This window comes from Cavia porcellus, unplaced genomic scaffold (genome assembly GCF_034190915.1).
Source record: "Cavia porcellus strain 051 isolate PalLab524CR breed Dunkin Hartley unplaced genomic scaffold, mCavPor4.1 scaffold_5, whole genome shotgun sequence".
NCBI classification, from domain to species: Eukaryota; Metazoa; Chordata; class Mammalia; order Rodentia; family Caviidae; genus Cavia; species Cavia porcellus.
In genome coordinates, this window is record NW_026947488.1 from 84,476,668 (window position 1) to 84,494,631 (window position 17,964).

General features: G+C 39.6%; 1 protein-coding gene across 1 annotated transcript in view; it reads left to right on the forward strand.

Moving 5' to 3' along the window:
* The window catches only part of Schip1 (schwannomin interacting protein 1), a 761,845-nt gene that overhangs the window by 150,002 nt on the left and 593,879 nt on the right, over positions 1–17,964 (forward strand). Inside the window, exons 2-3 of the mRNA XM_063249261.1 lie at positions 10,393–10,457; positions 17,508–17,588. Coding sequence (XP_063105331.1) covers positions 10,393–10,457; positions 17,508–17,588 — 146 coding nt within the window. The remainder of the gene's footprint in view (positions 1–10,392; positions 10,458–17,507; positions 17,589–17,964) is intronic.

The window sequence follows — 17,964 nt, forward strand, 5'->3', positions numbered from 1 at the left end:
AAGGGAAATAGATAACTCATCTAAGAAGACAAAGGAAATAATTTAAAGAAGTGGCTGTTTACTTAGATGTGGGAAGGGCATAAGGAAAACCAGAGGAAGGGGAGGTATCTGGGGCCAGCATAGTTTGAATGGGGCAAGAGAAGGCAAATAGAATGGAAGCAAAGGAGAAGGAGAAACTGAGGGAAGAAAATGGAGAAAGAGAAGCAAAGGTCTTCGAAGGACAAGAAAAAGCAGCAGGTGTGGCCCTATGGTGAGATCCATTGTGTGGTGGGAGTGGCCTATATTTTCTGTCAACCAATGAAAGCTGTGACCTTCATTTCCGATTACTTGTCCCCAATAAAAGGAAGGAGCAAAGAAAAAAATTACTCCAGCTTATCATTTCTGACACCTCTGTCTGAGGCCATTGCCTCTGACTGCTGAAATTTTCCCAGAAGTAACAAAAGGGTCTGTTTGATAAAGTCCAAAATGACAAGCTTGCCAGAATAAGAGGAGCACGGAGAAGGGCAAGGAAACCATCTGTAGGGGTGAAGAACATACAGCAAAGAGTGTAAAACTTTCTGGAATTTGGGGGCCATTAGGCTACCAATGTTTATTTTAATCTTAGCCAGAACATGTTCAATTCATTTATTCAACAGATGTCTGCTGAGAATTCCTTACACTTAAGTTTTGGGTTGGCACTTTAGAAGGATAAGCGAGCATCCTTGACCTTCAGGATTTTGGAGGGGGAAGCAAATAGAGGAAATGGCAAATTTGGGATCACTGCAGATTGCTGAGGAGACAGAGTAGGTTTCCCAACCCTTTTTTTTTAAGGTAATAAAATACAACAGAACAAGACAGAACAAAGCCAATTGAAACAACGCAGTGAAGTTGGCACAGAACTTCATAGCAGGATACTGGGATAACAGTAATAGGTTCCATAGTATATCTAGTTATCTTCACAATAGTTGTCCTTTCAACCAGGGATAGCAAAATCAAACAAAATGCAGAACATCATAAAACCTACCAAAACAGAATATTGAATAGAGCAAAACAGTTAATCAGAACAAAGCATAACAGTGAAAACAAAATTTGCTTTCAAACAGAAGACAGAAGGAAATCACCTTTGTTTGCTATATTGCATATGGTCATCCTCTCAAGAAATGCTCAGACCTCTGGCTCCCAGTTGCTAACGGGGGTGATTAGTGGGATGTTTGATTTTTAGCCCATGCACCAGTAGGCTCACACACACGAGATACTGGCTGATTCTCTTGCAAGCACCCACTGGCTGCTTACCAGGAAGGCGGGTGGGTTGCTTTCTTGCTCAGCGCCCTAAGTTCCAACACAACTGCTCCCAACCTTTTTGTTGGGTTGAGTGAAATTGTGTGGAGGAGGAGCATGTCAGGGTCTTCCTGAAAAACAAAACAAAACAGGTGAGCCAGTAGAAGAGAGCACTGTCATTGAACATTCAGTAAGAGAAGCTTCTAATTCTGGAAACGTGTGACAATTCATTTGATCAGACTTAGGGATGAGGGAGCAAGGGTGAAAGAGGGGCAGGGTTAGCAGAGGTGGACAGGGAGAGGCAAACTGGATCCTTCTGCACAGGACTTGGCTGAGAAGTTTGGAACCCATCCTGACAGTCACTGAAGGTTTCAATAGAAAACCAGTGCTGCAGACACAAATTGTACTCCTGGGAAAAACTAATGAGGGAAGAAACCAATTTGTTTGTATATGTTTTAAATGACATATTAAAACAAAATTTTCTTGAAGATGAAATTCCCAGTAAAGATAGGGTGAGCTAGTTGAATTCATTATCCATCTCTAAGAAAATGAAGACATGGTTTGGAGCTTCCAGGCCAATTGAATTGAAGTGTTTTGTATAGTTAGCTTAAATAACCAAATGATGAAATCAATCCTCCAAACTGTCAGCGAACAGCTGTGCAGAAAGCTCTTGTTAGTCATTGATCTTATGTTTAATATGATTTCCTAGAACGCAGATAGTCACACTGAATAAGGTACTGCACCAAAGTCCTCCCCACCCAGCAAGCTCCCTGCAAGGAAGAATAAGCAGAGTGGTTGGCATAGTGTTTCCTTTCCTTCCTGCTCCCCAAACTCCTAAGGAAAAAGAGAAGAAGAAAGGACATCACAAGTACATCATAAAAGAGAAAATACCCACATTACCAAGACCTAAATGGCCTTACTGAGAGACATATCATTAGTGATTAACACTGAGAACTGTGTCACATAATGCAGTGAGTATGAAAGAAAAAAATTTACAACCTAACTTCTAGTTTTCAAGAGTAATTTTGTGCTGTACTCAGTAACTCTAAATTATGAGTCACATTCACTTCTCAGTTAGGATTTTTTCAGTTGGTAAAAACAACCAAAAGATTAAGCTAAGAATGCTTTAAACAAATGAGAAAATCTTTGGCTCACAAAACGGAAATTTCAAGGGGTCAGGGATATAGCTCAGTGGCATAAGCACCTGTCTGGCAAGCACAAGTTCCTGAGTTTGATTCCTGGTCCAAAAACAAACAAGAAACAAGGAAAGCTGAAAAGTCCATCAATGCATAAGTTTTAAGCTTTGCTTTGCCTATAGAAGTTTGATCCCCAAGCACACACCATCACCAGGCTCTGTTTTGCTTTGGCTCTTTCACTGTACTGTGTTATCTTTTTTCTTTAGTTAATGTTTCTCATAGCAACAAACAATTTTATCACAATTCCAGAGTTGTTCTTACTACAAAATCAAATGGAAGAAAACCCTAAATTTTTCTTTAGATCCTAAAGATTAAACAATTTTTTTTTAAATTTTTATTTAAGGAGAAAAGAGAAGAAAGGAAAAAAAAAACAGTGAAGGGGTACAAGTTATACAGATTTACAGAATAAAAAAATGCGCAGTAGGAAATCACTAGTTAATGGATTACATATTGCCATCTTAGAAATAATTGTTTAAGTCACAAAATTAAAGCTTGTAGAGTGGACATTCCAACAATGATACTGCAAACAGTTCGGTTCAATGATCCAATAAAACTCTGTGATATCATTTTCTATCTTATACATTTAAATATACATGCAGTTATATAGTTTAGAGCACTTTCTTTTCCTCTCTTTTGTACAGTGACTATTACACATTTTGGGTTTCATTGCTCCCACGGTTCTTGTTGCTTTTTTGGAAGAGAGTAAAACCAAATGTGACATAACAGAACAGAATCGGTCAAGTCAAAAGGGTGGACATAATAGATAATATAAGAACATAATACAAGGTGATCAACAATGGTTACCATAATGCCTCCCGCTATTTCTAATAGACTTGCCTATATCATTAGTTGTAATACAATTGAACAAAACCGTAAAGAATAAAACCGACAAAACCAAAACATTGGAGATATTGTAGGTCTTCAAAAGTAGATAAAAGTCAACGAGAATGGGCGTTATAATGAATCTCATTATCTTCTCAGCTGATGCCTAAACTTTCGAACCTGATACTATCCAGCAAAACAGAATATAGGAACCTCAGTCAAAAACAAGATGGTGAGAGTAATACAGGGCTTCAAATCGAGATAATAGAAAGTCAAAGTGGGTTACTATATTATATCCTGCTATATTTTTCCCTTTAATTAAATGGATAAAAATAAAAAAGTAAATAATGGAGTGGAGATTGAGAAAAAGGAGGGCATAACAGCGAAACAGGGCAGATCAAAACATAACCATTTAAGCAGAATAGTGTTTCACCCCCAGCTAATCCTGACCCAAAAATAGTTACCATATTGACTCCCTCCCTGAAGTCCTTGAGTACAACTTCATATACTGTAGCATTAAGTATATCAAAACAATGTAAATCCATTTAAGAGAATGACAGCATTATAGAGTATTTAGAATCGACTAACAGAAAATGAACAATGGTCTCTGTATAATCTCCTTGTCTTTAAAAGGTTTTTTCTTATACTATCGTACATAACAAAATCCAATAAGATACAACCTGTTTAGACCATTGGAGACAGAAGAACAAAAGCTAGATGAGACTTCAAAACAAGATGGTACTAAATCAGTATTACCTATTAAGATGTCATTTTCTCCAAAAAAAAAAGCTGTTCCTATCATCCAATCTTCTGTCTCATTTCTGTTGAGCTCTTTTTCTGTCAGTAGCTGTCAGTTTGTCTTCTTCATTTTGTTCTCTGCTCCATTCGTTGTGGCCTCCCCGCCCCTATTTCTGGGTTCTTTGTATTTTTCTTTTTTTAGAATATCCTGCAATACTTTTTGTAGGGTTGAATTGGTGGTTGCAAATTCCCCCAGTTCCTCTTTATCCTGGAAGCACCTCGTGTTTCCATCAATTTCCAGGGACAGTTGTGCAGGATATCTCAATCTTGGCTGTAGATTATTATCTTTCAAAGCTTGAATTATTTCTCCCCATGCTCTTCGTGATTTGATGGTTTGTGAAGAGAAATCTGCTGTAATTCTGATGGGTCTTCCCTTGTAAGTGATCTGTTTCTTGTCTCTTACAGCTTTTAATATTCTGTTCTTGTATTGAATTTCTGGAATTTTTATTATTATATGCCTGGGTGTTTCTCTGTTAGGGTTGTAGGTAGCTGGGGTCCTGTATGCCTCATACATTTGAGTATCTTTACCTTTTGCTAAATTAGGAAAATTCTCCTGGATTATTTCTGTGAGTAGCTTTTGTAGTTCACTTGTTTGTGTCCCTACTTCTTCTTTTATGTTCTTAATCCTTAAGTTATGGCTCCTCTTATCATCTTCTTGTCTTTGTATTATTGCTGTGTGTTTCTTTGTTATTTTTAAGAAGTTTTTCATTTCATTCTCCCATGTTTCAAGTCTGCCCTCCAATTCAGATAGTCTGTCCTTAGTTTCTTTCAAGCTGTTATGCCAGTCTTGGGTAGACTTCTTAATTTCTTGATAGTCCCTTTGCACCTGCTTCACATACTCAATGCTTTCTCTGTTTTCTCCATCAAGCAATTCTCCCCTCTTTTTCTGTTCTTCCATTCCACCATCCGCTTTTTCCTGGGTGGTGCTTAGCATTTCTCTAACTATTCTGCATACTTCTAGCTTCAGGTCATTGATAACTTCATTCCTGAATTGGTCTATGAGGCTCTCTAAATGGCGCTTAATGTATAATGGTGCAGTGTCCACTATTGCCTGATTCTCAGGATTGGGGGTCGAGGAGCCTTTTTTGTTGCTTCCCTTCCCCATATTTTCTGTTCCTTATAAAATGTAATCTTACACAGGAGGCCCGGCTTCCCTGCCTGTCAGCCACAGCTTGATCAAATTGCGCTGGCTAGTTGTTCCCGCTCACCGCTGCGCCCCAGGGAGTTGCGGAGGAGGCAGCCTACACGGGAGTCGGTCGCTCCTCCGGGCCACCGTCAGGCTCTGGGATCTGGGTTAGGCCAGCCTAGGGAGTCCGCGAGCAGCGTCCCTCCGGCCAGGCACCTTTCACCAATCCCGTCCGAGGGGGAAACGTGCGGCTGCAGTTGCCACCGCGCCCTGCTCTTACAGGACTGCCTGCGCCCAGAAAAACCTCCACTGGAGTCAAACTGCGGTAGGGAGTCAGTTCCTCGCTCACCTCGCCACCAGTCAGCCTTCCTCCCTGTCCGTCGCGTTTCCGACTCTGTTCGGAGACTCGGGTTCCCAGAGCTCGGCAGTCACGTCTCTCCTTGCTGAGCCGCTGTGGAGGCGCCGGCCGCCGGGCGGCGGAAAATCCAAACCGCGGTTTCCAATGGCGCGGAGTCGAGCCTCCACACTGAGATTTTTCTGTTCCTATTTTAGCTCCAGGACTGTATTCCAAGTTGGATTCTCTCAGCCCAGTTTGTTCCTGAGTCAGCAGAGCATATCTCTACTGGTTCGTATCTCCTTAGTCCGCATCATTCCTGGCCTCTGAGCCGAGCCTTTAGAGAGCGTTCAGAAGTTGCTGTTGTCTGTCCGCCATGTTCTCCCGATCCTAAGATTAAACAATTAACACTGGTTAAACAACTTCTATAAGCTGAGCACTCTTCTAGGAGCTAAGAATATAGTGACAGGTGAATAGGACAAAAACCTGCATCTGAGGAGTTTAATGTTCAGTAAAAAGTAGCAAATAGTAACTTAATTTATGTTATGCAAGCATATCTATTAAGGGGTGGTAAAACCAAAAAGAAAGAGATGAAATGTAAAGCATGGTAGTCATAAAGCAGGACATGTGTGACATCTTATAGAATTCAGTCCAGGAAGGCTCCTTTCAGAAGCAAACCCTTGATTGAGTGAGGGAAGAAGCTATGTGAGGAGATGGACGTGTGTTCTGAGCAGAAGAAACAGCAACTAGAGGTGATCTGAGGAGGGGCCACGCATGGCTGACCGTGAAATGCAGAAGCTATACGGCCAGAGGGGAGTGAGTTGTGTGGAGGAGGAGAGGGCGTGGAGACAGGTGTGAGTTTGTGTCACACAGAGTTCAAGCCCTGCCTGAACTGCATAGGGAAGCCAGGCCATCGTGACAAGTTTGGATTTTCTTCCAAAACCACTGGAGAGTTATAAACAGAAAAATGTGTGTCCTTGTCTCTATTGGTCTAACCATGATAGATTCATAAACTAGCAAACTGATCTTCTTACATGAAAAAATGTGCAAGTGTTGGCAAGTCAGTGTTGAGGCCGAAGTTTCCCATTTTCAGTTGGATCTCAGTTACCTTCTTATTTTTAGTTCTTTAGTGTTTGTTTATTTATTTATTTATTTATTTTGCAGTCTTTGGGTTCAAACCTGGGGCCTTGCACATAACTGGGCAAGTGATCTATCCATGAGCTCTATCTTTAAAAGGTTAAATACCTTTTAACCTTTTATTTTACTGTCTTGTAATGTGTGGTTTTCTTCCTTTCATGTACAGTGGCTTCTGCACTCTGTATCTTTTTATTCCAATTTAAGTAAGAAGGGCAAAGAAGCGTAAGATTCAAAAGCTATATACTTGCTGAAGCTGGTTTATTGTTTGCTAATGTTTTGTTTTGTTTTGTATATTTTGTGACAGGGCTTCCCCATGCAGTTCAGGCAGGGCTTGAACTCGTTTCGTAGGCCAGGCTGGCCTTGAACTTGCAACAACCCTCCTGCCTCAGCCTTCTGAGTGCTGGGGTTACAGGCATGTACCACCACGCCTAGCAGTTTTTTTGTACCAGTAAAAATAATAGTTTTCACAGATGCTCCATTCAGTAGATTTATGTGAATGTTCATTTAAAGAGACAAGTGGATTCCAATTGCTACCACTCAAAATACACAAAAATTAATTCAAGACTGATCAAAGAATTACTCTACATTTAAATAAGGTTTTGAATTTCTAGAAGAAAATATAGGAAACTGTCTTTGCAGCATTAGGATAGGCAAATCAGAATTCTTAAAATACTAACAGCGAAATATAAAATAAAGCAGCAATCCTATTGCTTCCAAATGAAAAACCTCTGTTTAGCAAAGACCTCTGCTTATCAAAAACCTCTGCTTATCAAACCTCTGCTTATCAAAATTTTACCAGTGCACTTATCTGACAAAGAAGTTTTATTCCAAAATATATAAGTAACTTCTACAACTCAATAAACAAAAGATTCCCAATTAAAAACAAATAAAAAGATAATTAACAATTAACAGGAAAATGTACGTTAAAACAAGAACAAGATATCATCTACTAGGATGATTAAAACTAAAAAGACTGACAATATCAAATGTCAATGAAACAGGAAAATATTTCTTGTACATTGCTCACTGGAATACAAAATGATGTGATTTTAGAAAACTGGAAGTGCCTTAAAGCATTAAACAAATTTCTGTATAGTGCCATATTTTTACTTCTAAATATACGCTAAAGAGAAATGAAAATATGTTTGCAAGATTTACATAAAATTGTATATAGCATTATTCATGCTCAGCAATATTTGAAAACAGTTAAAATGTCCATCAGAGGAGAATGGACAGATACATCCTGATCTATTTACACAATGAATCGTTGTTCAGCAATGAATGGAAGTAAAGTACTGAGCTATGCAATGGCACAGGTGAATGCCAAAATATTGTTCTGAGTAAATTAAACAAGGTAGAAAAGAATAAAATATTTGAAATTTTATAGCAAACACAAACAAAAGGAATGAAAATCAGAACAGAACTGCCATTGGGAGAGGGACTTAGTTGTAATAGGACCCAAAAGAACATTCTGGAAACAGAACTGTTCTACATGTCATTTTGGGCAGTGGTTCTATCAATGTGTGCATTTTAAAAACCCTTAATTTGATGTGAGCATTTTATGCTTTATAAAAAAACATCAATTACTGAACCATCACCCTGGCTGATATAAGGAGAAAGAAACTGAAAGCAGGGAGACAGGTTGACAGTTCCCCGTGTTAGTTTAAATCAGGCCAGAAAGTGATCAGATCTCAGATATATTTTGAAAATGGAGCAAATAAAATTAATTGACTGTGGAAGTTTAAAGCAGAAAGCAGAGAACACTGACTACAGATTTTAGTGCTGCAGATGAACAGATATGCCATTTGTGTAAATGAGGAAGAAGTGGTGAAGAAGTTTTGGGTAAGAAGGTTATTGAGAAATCATGCACTTTGGTTTGGAATTCGAGGTGCTTGTCAGGCATACGCATGAAATGCTGGGGAGGCACTTGGATGCAGAAGAGAGGGATGGGGAAAGATCAAGTACAAATGTGGATTTAGACCAATGAGGCTGATGGGACTCCCCAGAGAAATGAGGGGAGAGGGGAGGAGAAGGGAGGAGAGGGGAGGGGAGGAGAGGGGAGGGGAGGAGAGGAGAGGAGAGGAGAGGCGAGGGGAGGAGAGGGGAGGGGAGGGGAGGGGAGGAAGGAGAGGGGAGGGGAGGGGAGGAGAGGCGAGGGGAGGAGAGGGGAGGGGAGGGGAGGGGAGGAGAGGGGAGGAGAGGAGAGGCGAGGGGAGGAGAGGGGAGGGGAGGGGAGGGGAGGGAGGAGAGGGGAGGGGAGGGGAGGAGAGGGGAGGGGAGGGGAGGGGAGGAGAGGAGAGGGGAGGGGAGGGGAGGGGAGGGGAGGGGAGGAGAGGGGAGGGGAGGAGAAGACAGAGACTCAAGACAAATGGCTGGCATGTTTGCAGAAGAAAGAATTTTTTTTTAAGTTATTGTTGGGGAGGATTGAGAAACAGCCATGAAGAACAAAGAAGCCCCATCTCTCTCTAGTCTGTATAGTATACAGCATGTGGAAAACATCTGGCCCCCTTTTGCCAGGATTGCAGGGAAAAGGATGAGCTCAGCTATCTGACCATATTTGTCCCTGGAAAGTTCTCTGGATCCTACAATAGATACAACTCTACAATCTTTTTCTAAACATTTCCTTCATCTTCTTAATCTACCGAAAACTTAGCTGTGTACTGAGCAGCAAGGCATAGTTCTGCTAGGAGAAGATAATTAAGGGAGTAATTAAAGAAGTTGAAGAGAGAAAAGTTTGCTGACAGCAGACTGCTAGCTGTGAAAAGCCTGGAGGAGTAGGCGCAGGGACTGAGGAGTGGTGGGTGATTGGGTTAAGTTTTGGGATGCACAGTTTAGTATATGCTGAAAGACATCATGTCATGGAGGATGAGAGTATGTGGGAGGAGGTGTGCAGGGAATATGCAAATACTGCACTGTTTTATAGAAGGGACTTGAGCATCCATGGATTTTGGTATCCACAGGGATCCTGGAAGCAATCCCCCTAAACATTATGACCAGAGTTCCAACTGTGTCTTCCTCTTGGGGCTGGTTACTTTAGACGTTTCTAGTGCTGAGGAAAGCAATGTGGCCCAGGAAATGGTGGTATCCCAAAGTAGAGTTCTGTGAGCCTTCTGTGATTGATAATCTTGATGACAAGCAGTCTCACTGGGAAACTGAGCCAACTTCTGTCAGATTCCTATGGCTAGGTGCCTGAAAGAAATGAAGAGGCATGTGTGTGTGTGTGTGTGTGTGTGTGTGTGTGTGTGTGTGTGTGTGTATTTGTACGTATTTGTGTGCCTCTATATGGACTAGAGGGAGGAAGTTGCCAAGAGCAGATAGTCGCAGACTGACCAATAGTAGAACACTAGAATGAATATTACAGTTTCTTATCTAGAACTAGCAAACAATATGGTTGACAGTAAGTTTGAAGAGAGGATATGTGGATTCGCATAAATATATCTGCACTCTAGGAAAATAACAGGAAACATTATCTTTATTTATGAAAAGACATGGTTAAAGTAACAGTTCTGTATTTCAACAAATCAGTTGTATTGTGTTTACCAGATGAAATTGGGTGTGTTCAGGCAGAATGTCCATTGACTGTTGTGTTTAAATACATAGCAACTGCAAACTACATACTTCTCAATGGTGTGTTATCTTGATTTTGCCAATGATTACCCTCAAATAATACTGTCACAATTGCATGATTTAAATTTGTAAGATATTTCTTTTCTTTTTTACAGGAAGAACTGAAAAGATTGCAGAATCCACTAGAACAAGTTAATGCTGGGAAATATTTGCTTGAAAAGTAAGTAAAAATACTAAAGAAGTTAAATAAGTTTCTAGGTTGAAAAGCTCACATAAAAATTACTAGGCAAGGCAAAACAGATTAAGTATATGTGATAGTTTCTTAAAATATCTTTGTGATTAGGGCCAAGAAATGTGGCTCATTTAAAATATAGCTAGACAGGCTTGGGGCTAAGTAAGTGATGATACATAAGCTGATTAATTGGTTAGTATGACACTTGGATGCTTCCCATGACTTGAAAGTGCGAAGGCTCGAAAATTAACCTTGTCCTATCTTTGGATTTAAACACAAATATTTATAGAGGGAGGCATAAAAATAGCAAAAAGTGCAAGGCTAGCCCCAAACTAATAGAATAAATGTTCAAAATAACACAGTAAAATGGAACAGCTTTAAAAAAGAGTGAAAATGAGATGAAGTTGAGCAGAGATATGTGTGCAGTAGTGTCCTCACTTGGTTTCGAGGCAGGAATGCCTATTTAAGGCCTGAGGGTTGGATATGCCTGTTACAATAGAAATATTTTAAAGGCAGGTTTGTTATTTAGATACATTAACTATATTATGCATTTTATATACATCCAAAGAAAACAATTCTTCACTCAGCACAGCCAAGGTAAGCCAGGTGTGTCCAACTCATGGGCTATGCCTGGATTAGAACACATAAGAAATATATCCTGATTTAGGTTTGTGGGTAAATGCTTAGAAGTTTATTTGTCATTAGCCTAGTTCATAATCTTCAGGGCTTCTAGAATGTTAGCATAATATTAGACTGAGTAATTGACATGCATTTTCAATATAAGGGAAGAAAAGTATAGCTATCATTTATTGAGGACTTGGATAGTACTCTGTGCTGTTAATACTGAAAGACATTTACTCATCAAATTCTGATGTATGGGCATTATTGTTTGCATTTTATAGATGAGGAAATAGGCTCAGAGAGTTTTTAGTGACTTGCTCAAGCCTATGCAGCTCATGAGTGGTAAGATGGCAATAAAACCTAGGTTTGGATACCTTTGGAACCCTTGCTTCAGCTCCTTGCAAAGTCCCAGTATATTCTGAACCAGTGAACCCCAAGAGACTGTCGTACTTGGCTCTGGACACTTCATTTAAAAAGCCGATTGACCAGACCACTGGCCCTAGACCTGTAATGCTAGTGGTCTGATCATAGGTTCCAAGGATATCAGTACACAGTGTGGCATCCAGTGTGGAATCTCCTTCTGAGGATTACAGGCATTGTTGACTCCCTATAGACTGGTTTTGAGGCTCTATATCACTGCCATTGATTTTTTGGGTTGGGTTTTATTCTCCTTTGTTTTGCTTGATTATGTCAAATCTGACAGCAAGAGCAGCTATTTCAAAGATAGCAAGATATATTATGGTAGCAATTTTGGATTTGCTATTAGCTTGTTTTGAAGTTCTTTATTGCATTCATTGTTTTGTTTTTATTGTTTCTATTCTATTCTTCTCTGTTTGATTTTTACTATGTTCAAAGTTCTCTGCAGCTATTTTGAAAACATCAAAAGGCGTTATGGTAACTATTGTTAATTTTGTAATGTTTTGAAGTACTGTATCTCTTACACTGGTTTGTTTTGATTGGTTTTATTCTGTTTTATCCTCTTTAAAATAAAATAAAGCATCCATGAAAGTACTTGAGGAAGTAAATCAAAGCTGTGAGGGATCTGGAACCATTTGAAACTACTATAAAGAATTGAGGATGTGTAGCTTAAAGAAAAATGTCTCTGAATGAAAAAAAAAGCTGTTATTAAAAGTTTGAATGAATAGTCCTGTAAAAAGGAAACAAAAATGTTCTTCTTATTCTAGAAAGTAGAACAAGTATCAGTAAGATATATGAGGAATGCCCTTGGGGCTCAGAAAAACACAATAGCTTTTGTAAGGCTTCTGGCTTCCCCATAACAGAATGGACTTCTTCTGTTAATGAGTAAGCTGACAGATAGTAGGAGTATCCCAGAAGAATGTAAAGGAAAACGTCAATGTTATATTTGTGAAAATGGAAAACCTTAGGTTTGATTCCTCTTTCTTCTGAGTTTTGTAAGTTTTGATGAATTATTTGACTACCTTGCGGCCCAGATTCCTCATCTTCACAAGAGCAGAGGATGGTACTGGTGTGGCAGTCTTCTTGTGGGAAGACTGGGAGACAGCCCATGGGGATACGTGCTGTTAGTGCTGGCCCTCCTCCTTTCCCATCTGGGTATGTGTTTGGATCAGGCAGCTTCCTGGAAAGGCAGGTCCAACTCTTTGACCAAACAAAGTTTCTGGGTAACTTATGAATTCAGTGTATCCTTGTTGTGCCTGTTCTCATTAATATGAATAAAAAAGGACAAAATAGTTCAGCCCTTATGGAAAACATTATAGAGATTAGTCAAAAATTTATAATAAGCTACCATATGATCAAACATTCCCACTCCTGGGTATATTCAAAGAAAATAGAACAGACATGTCAGAAAGATCTGGACTCCCATGTTCATTGTAACACAATTCACAATAGCCAAGAAATGGAATCAAAGTCCTGATAAATGAATAAAGAAAACATGGTACATACATGCAATGGAATATTATTCAGTCATAAAGAGAATGAACTCCTGTCATTTGCCACAGCATGGGTGAAATAAGGGAATGTTACATTAAGTAAAGTAAGCCAGACACAGAAAGACAAATTCTACATGAACTTACTCATACAATGAAGTCCGAAAAAGTTAATGTCATAGAAGCTGAGAGTAGGATGGAAGTCACAGGAAGTCAGGGAGCCAGTAGTGCTAGGGGTGGGGCTGGGTGATCAGTGGATCCAGTTACAGTTAGGCGCAAGGGCTTCTGGTGTGTGGTGCAGGAGGGTAACCACTGATAGTAGTGATTCAATTACATTCCAAAAGGCCAGGGGAAGACACACGGAAAGTGTTCACCATGCAAAAGTGATAAATGAGGAGATAGGTATGTTTAACTTGTTTTAAAGATCACCCAGTGTATAAATATTGAAACATCATATATTACCTCGTTAATACATATAATGTTTTTATGGAAAGACATAGATCAATTTTTAAAGTAATGTGAATTTAAATTAAAAAAAGAAAAACATAGTTCAGATCTTCCCAATCTCCTTCATAACTAGCTATCTGTAAATAGTAATAGCTGAAGAGTTTTTAGCAGATACCAGAAAGATTTTTCTTCTGTGAATACTCGTGTTGCGATGACATTAGATCCAGATCAGTGGTTCTTCACTCTGACTGCACTTAGAATCATCCAGGGAGCTTAATAGAAATGTTTTGGTTTAAGCCCCACCCCAGATAAGATGACTCTGAATCTCCGGGGAGCAGCCCTGCAACCACTGTAACCCGTGTCTCAACAGCTCCCCCCAGGTTCCCGCAGTGAGGATCTGGGGTTGAAAACAGTGATGTGGACCCATTTTAGACTCCTGTCAGTTTTTCAGTAATCTCCTCGTGTAGCTCAATTCCCTGAGGACACACTGTCTCTGTGATGTTCAGCCCATCTATTTATCAGGCCTGCCTATGTCAGTTTTTCATTATTGATTTTAATGTAGGAAATGATATCCAAAAGGTTTTTTTCTCCTGCTAATTGACCAGAACTCTATATTAAACCTCTCATTATGACCCAATGCCTCTTTCCCAGCAATCTGCTCTGAGGAAGAAACGTGAAAATTAATGACATATGTGTGCACTTCTGCCTCTACCTGCCTGCCCTTCCCTCTTAATTATCCAGAGACCTGAGAAAGCTAAAGGCTTGTGGAAATGACGAGCCTATTTGTGTGTCTATTTTTTCTGATCATGACTGAGAAATTCTGTACGGGAATTCTGTCCCCTCAAAGCACCCAGGTGTGTAGAGAAACCGCCCCCTTCATGCTTATGTAGAACAGAGAGGAAATAAGCAGGGGCCATCAGACCCAACAACTAAGCCTATTCGTGTAGATTTCTGGAGATTTTCTTGTTCTGTCTCCCTTGTTCTGCCTACAGGACTGTGTCCTTGAAAGCTGTCAGCTTTGATTGAAAAATTAGTGTACTTTGAGTGAGCAGATTAGGCATTTTATTATAGCTGTAGCTGACTGAGGTGCTGATGCAAATCATCTCAGCTACCCGGAATGACGGTAAGTTAAGTGATAGTTGTGTCATAGCAGTTGATCTGTTACTCCCTTTTGGAACATTACACTTACTCGGAATGCCCAACAGGGTTTTGTGGTAGACAGTGTGAAGGGAGGGGAAGCTTCAACTCCATACTACTGTACACCATAGGTAGGTCACTTAAGATATTGAAATACACACACAGACACACACGCACACACACACTTGGCATGTGCCCAGAAACAGAGCAAAGTGATTGGTAAGGAGGCTGCTTATCAATTAGGGAGCTGCTTATAACTCTATTATTTATGATAATCATTTGTTAATTTAAGTATGACCTGAGGTTCCCTGCCATTTTTAATAAATATTGAATCATGATGCATCTCTGGTGGGACATGTATGCCTGCAAGTCGGACATTCTACTGATTTTTAATCACTTATGAGCCACAGGCAATTCTTTTTCATTTTTATCGGTACCAGGGGTCAAACTCACGACTGCATACTTGCAAGGAAGGCGCTTATGCCGCTGAGCTAAATCCCCAGCCCCGACCACAGGCAATTCTTGATGGAATGAACTAGTGCTAGCCAAATTAAACCAATAGATATTTGTGGTTTATAGTTTCTTGAGGATATATAAGTTATTCCCTCAAATTAGTAAATTTGTTAATTAATTCTTTTCTTCTCTTTACAAAAATATTACCTTTGTGATTACATAGCGACTAATCCCACAAATATCTCTATCACCCAATATGGTAATGTGTAGATAGTAGTATGTGTAAGTAACAGAATCTTATGATACCCTTATAAGGTTTTTGGTCCAAGAGGACCGCAGAATTATAAGATCGAGGTTTCTCATGTCCACCTACCCTGGATTAGGTCCCCATGCGTTCCTTCTCTAATAGCATCCATCACAGGGTCCTTACCTGTGTAGTGTCCCTCTACATTGTCCGACTATAAGAGTAAGGATCGTGTCCACTGTTCTCATCATTTCATCCCCCATGCTTTGTGTCATTACTGTCACACAGATGATGTTAAATTTTTAGAACAAATAAATAATGAAGAATTAATACTAAACTCTGAATCTAGAGGGCTCAGAGGAAGTGGTGAATTTTTTCCTTTCTGCTCAACAAACAGGCTGAGGGAGCAAGCCCAAAGCTATATTGAGTTCATGGCACCACCTAGCGGCTGATAGGAATTTATTGGGTCTTTCATGCTTTCCCTACCTGGCTACTCCTTGCTGAAGAGAAGTATGAAGTACATTTTTTATCCTTAGAGATAATTCAGGGACAATTGTTTTCTTACCTTTTGCCTTTATTTACTGCCATCACAATTTTGATTCTCATTACTTGGCTAATGTCTTGGTTACTTTTCTCTTGTTGCTGAGAAAAAACACCTGACACCCAAAATTAGAGAGGGAAAGATTTATTTTGCTTGCAGTTTTTGGATGTTTCAGTCCATTATCATCTGGCTCCAAGGCATAGTGATGTGGCACTGGGGCAACACTTCAAGGCAGCAGCCAGCAAAAGCAACCAACCCAAAAGGCTGTGAGCAAGCCTCTTCTCCTCCCTTGTATTGTAAGCAGACAGCTGCCGTCCGCCCCCACCGTGGGTATAGATTAGCACCCCCCCCCGTGCTCTTCTCTTGCACAGGATGCGAATGTTTACAAAGTAAGGACCCTGAGTCTCTTAGTTAAAATTTGAAACTTCTCAAGTTGACCAGTGTGTCAACTCACTCCCATTGCAAGACTCTCTTTGATCCCTTTCATTGTATTCTCTCACAGAAGTGTTTTTTTCTTCCATATTGAATGTCACAATCCATTGATAATTTGTTAAACCAATTTGATATGCCACTACAGGACTTAAAAATCCCTGAAAATTAAAAATTCTAATTATGTCATACATAATTGGGGACATAATATTTTAAAAAACTTTTGCTTCAAACACATGCACACAATAATTTACATGTATATTGGAATGGTTGTGAAATATATGGCCTCTGAAAGCTGAAATTAATAAGATTAAACATCATGAGCCTGATACCAAGAGCTTCTAACTAGTGCCTTGTAGTGAGAGAGCACTGAGACATGAATCTCAGTATGGCTTCTTTATGCAGTGCGTTTAACTTCACGGAGCGTCCAGTTTCTCAGGTATGCACTGGGGAAATGATACCTAATTTATGGCTGTTTGGGTAAGAATTAAATAAAATAATCAATGTAAAATATCTACATCAAGCTGGGGATGGTGGATGTTAGTTTTCTGTTTTCCAAACTTGTTTCCTTTTATATTCTCATCCATTTGTGTGAAATCGCTTGATTTTCTAAACATAACCTTTGATTTTTTCACTTATGCTGTTTATTTTATTCAGAGTCTCAGTATGTCTTCCTCATGCAGATTTCTTTTCACTGTCAGCTTACCTACATCTTGTCCATTCTTCAAAACTCAGCCTAAGGCCTCCTTCCCCTTGACCACTGCAGTACCCAGTGAGCGTCCAAGAAGCTCATTGGAAGCGTGACCATCTGTCTAGGGTTGATGATTTGTTTACAGCAGGAACTTGGAAACAGTACATAGATAAAAGTTCTGTGAGGGGACACCAAGAGGATGAAGGAAGCCTTCTCCACAACTTAATAGGTGGCCAGTATCATGGAGTGTGTAATGCTTATGTTTTATCTCCTTCTGAAATGATCAACTATTCTGTTTCCCTTTTCTAAAGAAAATTATTTTCATGCTGTAGCTTTGAATGTTGAGTGGTAGGGATTAAAAGGCTATGAAAAGGAAAAGAAAAAGCAGTGTTTTTCTCCTAGAGTATAGTAATTTATATCCACTCATTTTTAGGATTCATTTGATTAATTCAGATGAACCAAATGGAGTCTATTTTGCATTTTCAAAACCATGGAAATTAATATTATTATTGCCGTGAATGCTAACTTCCTAAACTGCTCTTTATTGAGACATTCTTTCTGTTTCTAGTCACCAGCTGGCCATGGATATGGAGAACAATATTGAAAAATATCCCCTTAATCTGCAACCCTTGGAATCAAAGGTGAAAATGTAAGTTTTTGTTTTTGAACTTCTGAACAAATCTAAAATTTTTATTTCGTTTACATTTACATGCATCACATTATTTCTTCCTTGTTTTAAACAGTAGCAACCCTGCCTTGGGCTCACAGAACCATTGGCTGGATAATACAGAGTTTTTTAAAATTTACATTTCTTCTGCATGGCTTAGTTTTTCTGTTTTAGGCAAGTACAGTATGATTCTGCAGCATCCATTAGCATTTTCTGCTGTCTTTCATCTTAGTAGCCTGGTTAATTCTACTTCACAGCAACTTGGTTACTTATACCTCATGCCATCTTTTTGTTACTCTCTCCCCCTCTCCCTCCTCCCTCTCCCTCCTCCCTCTCCCTCTTCCTCCCCCTCTCTCCT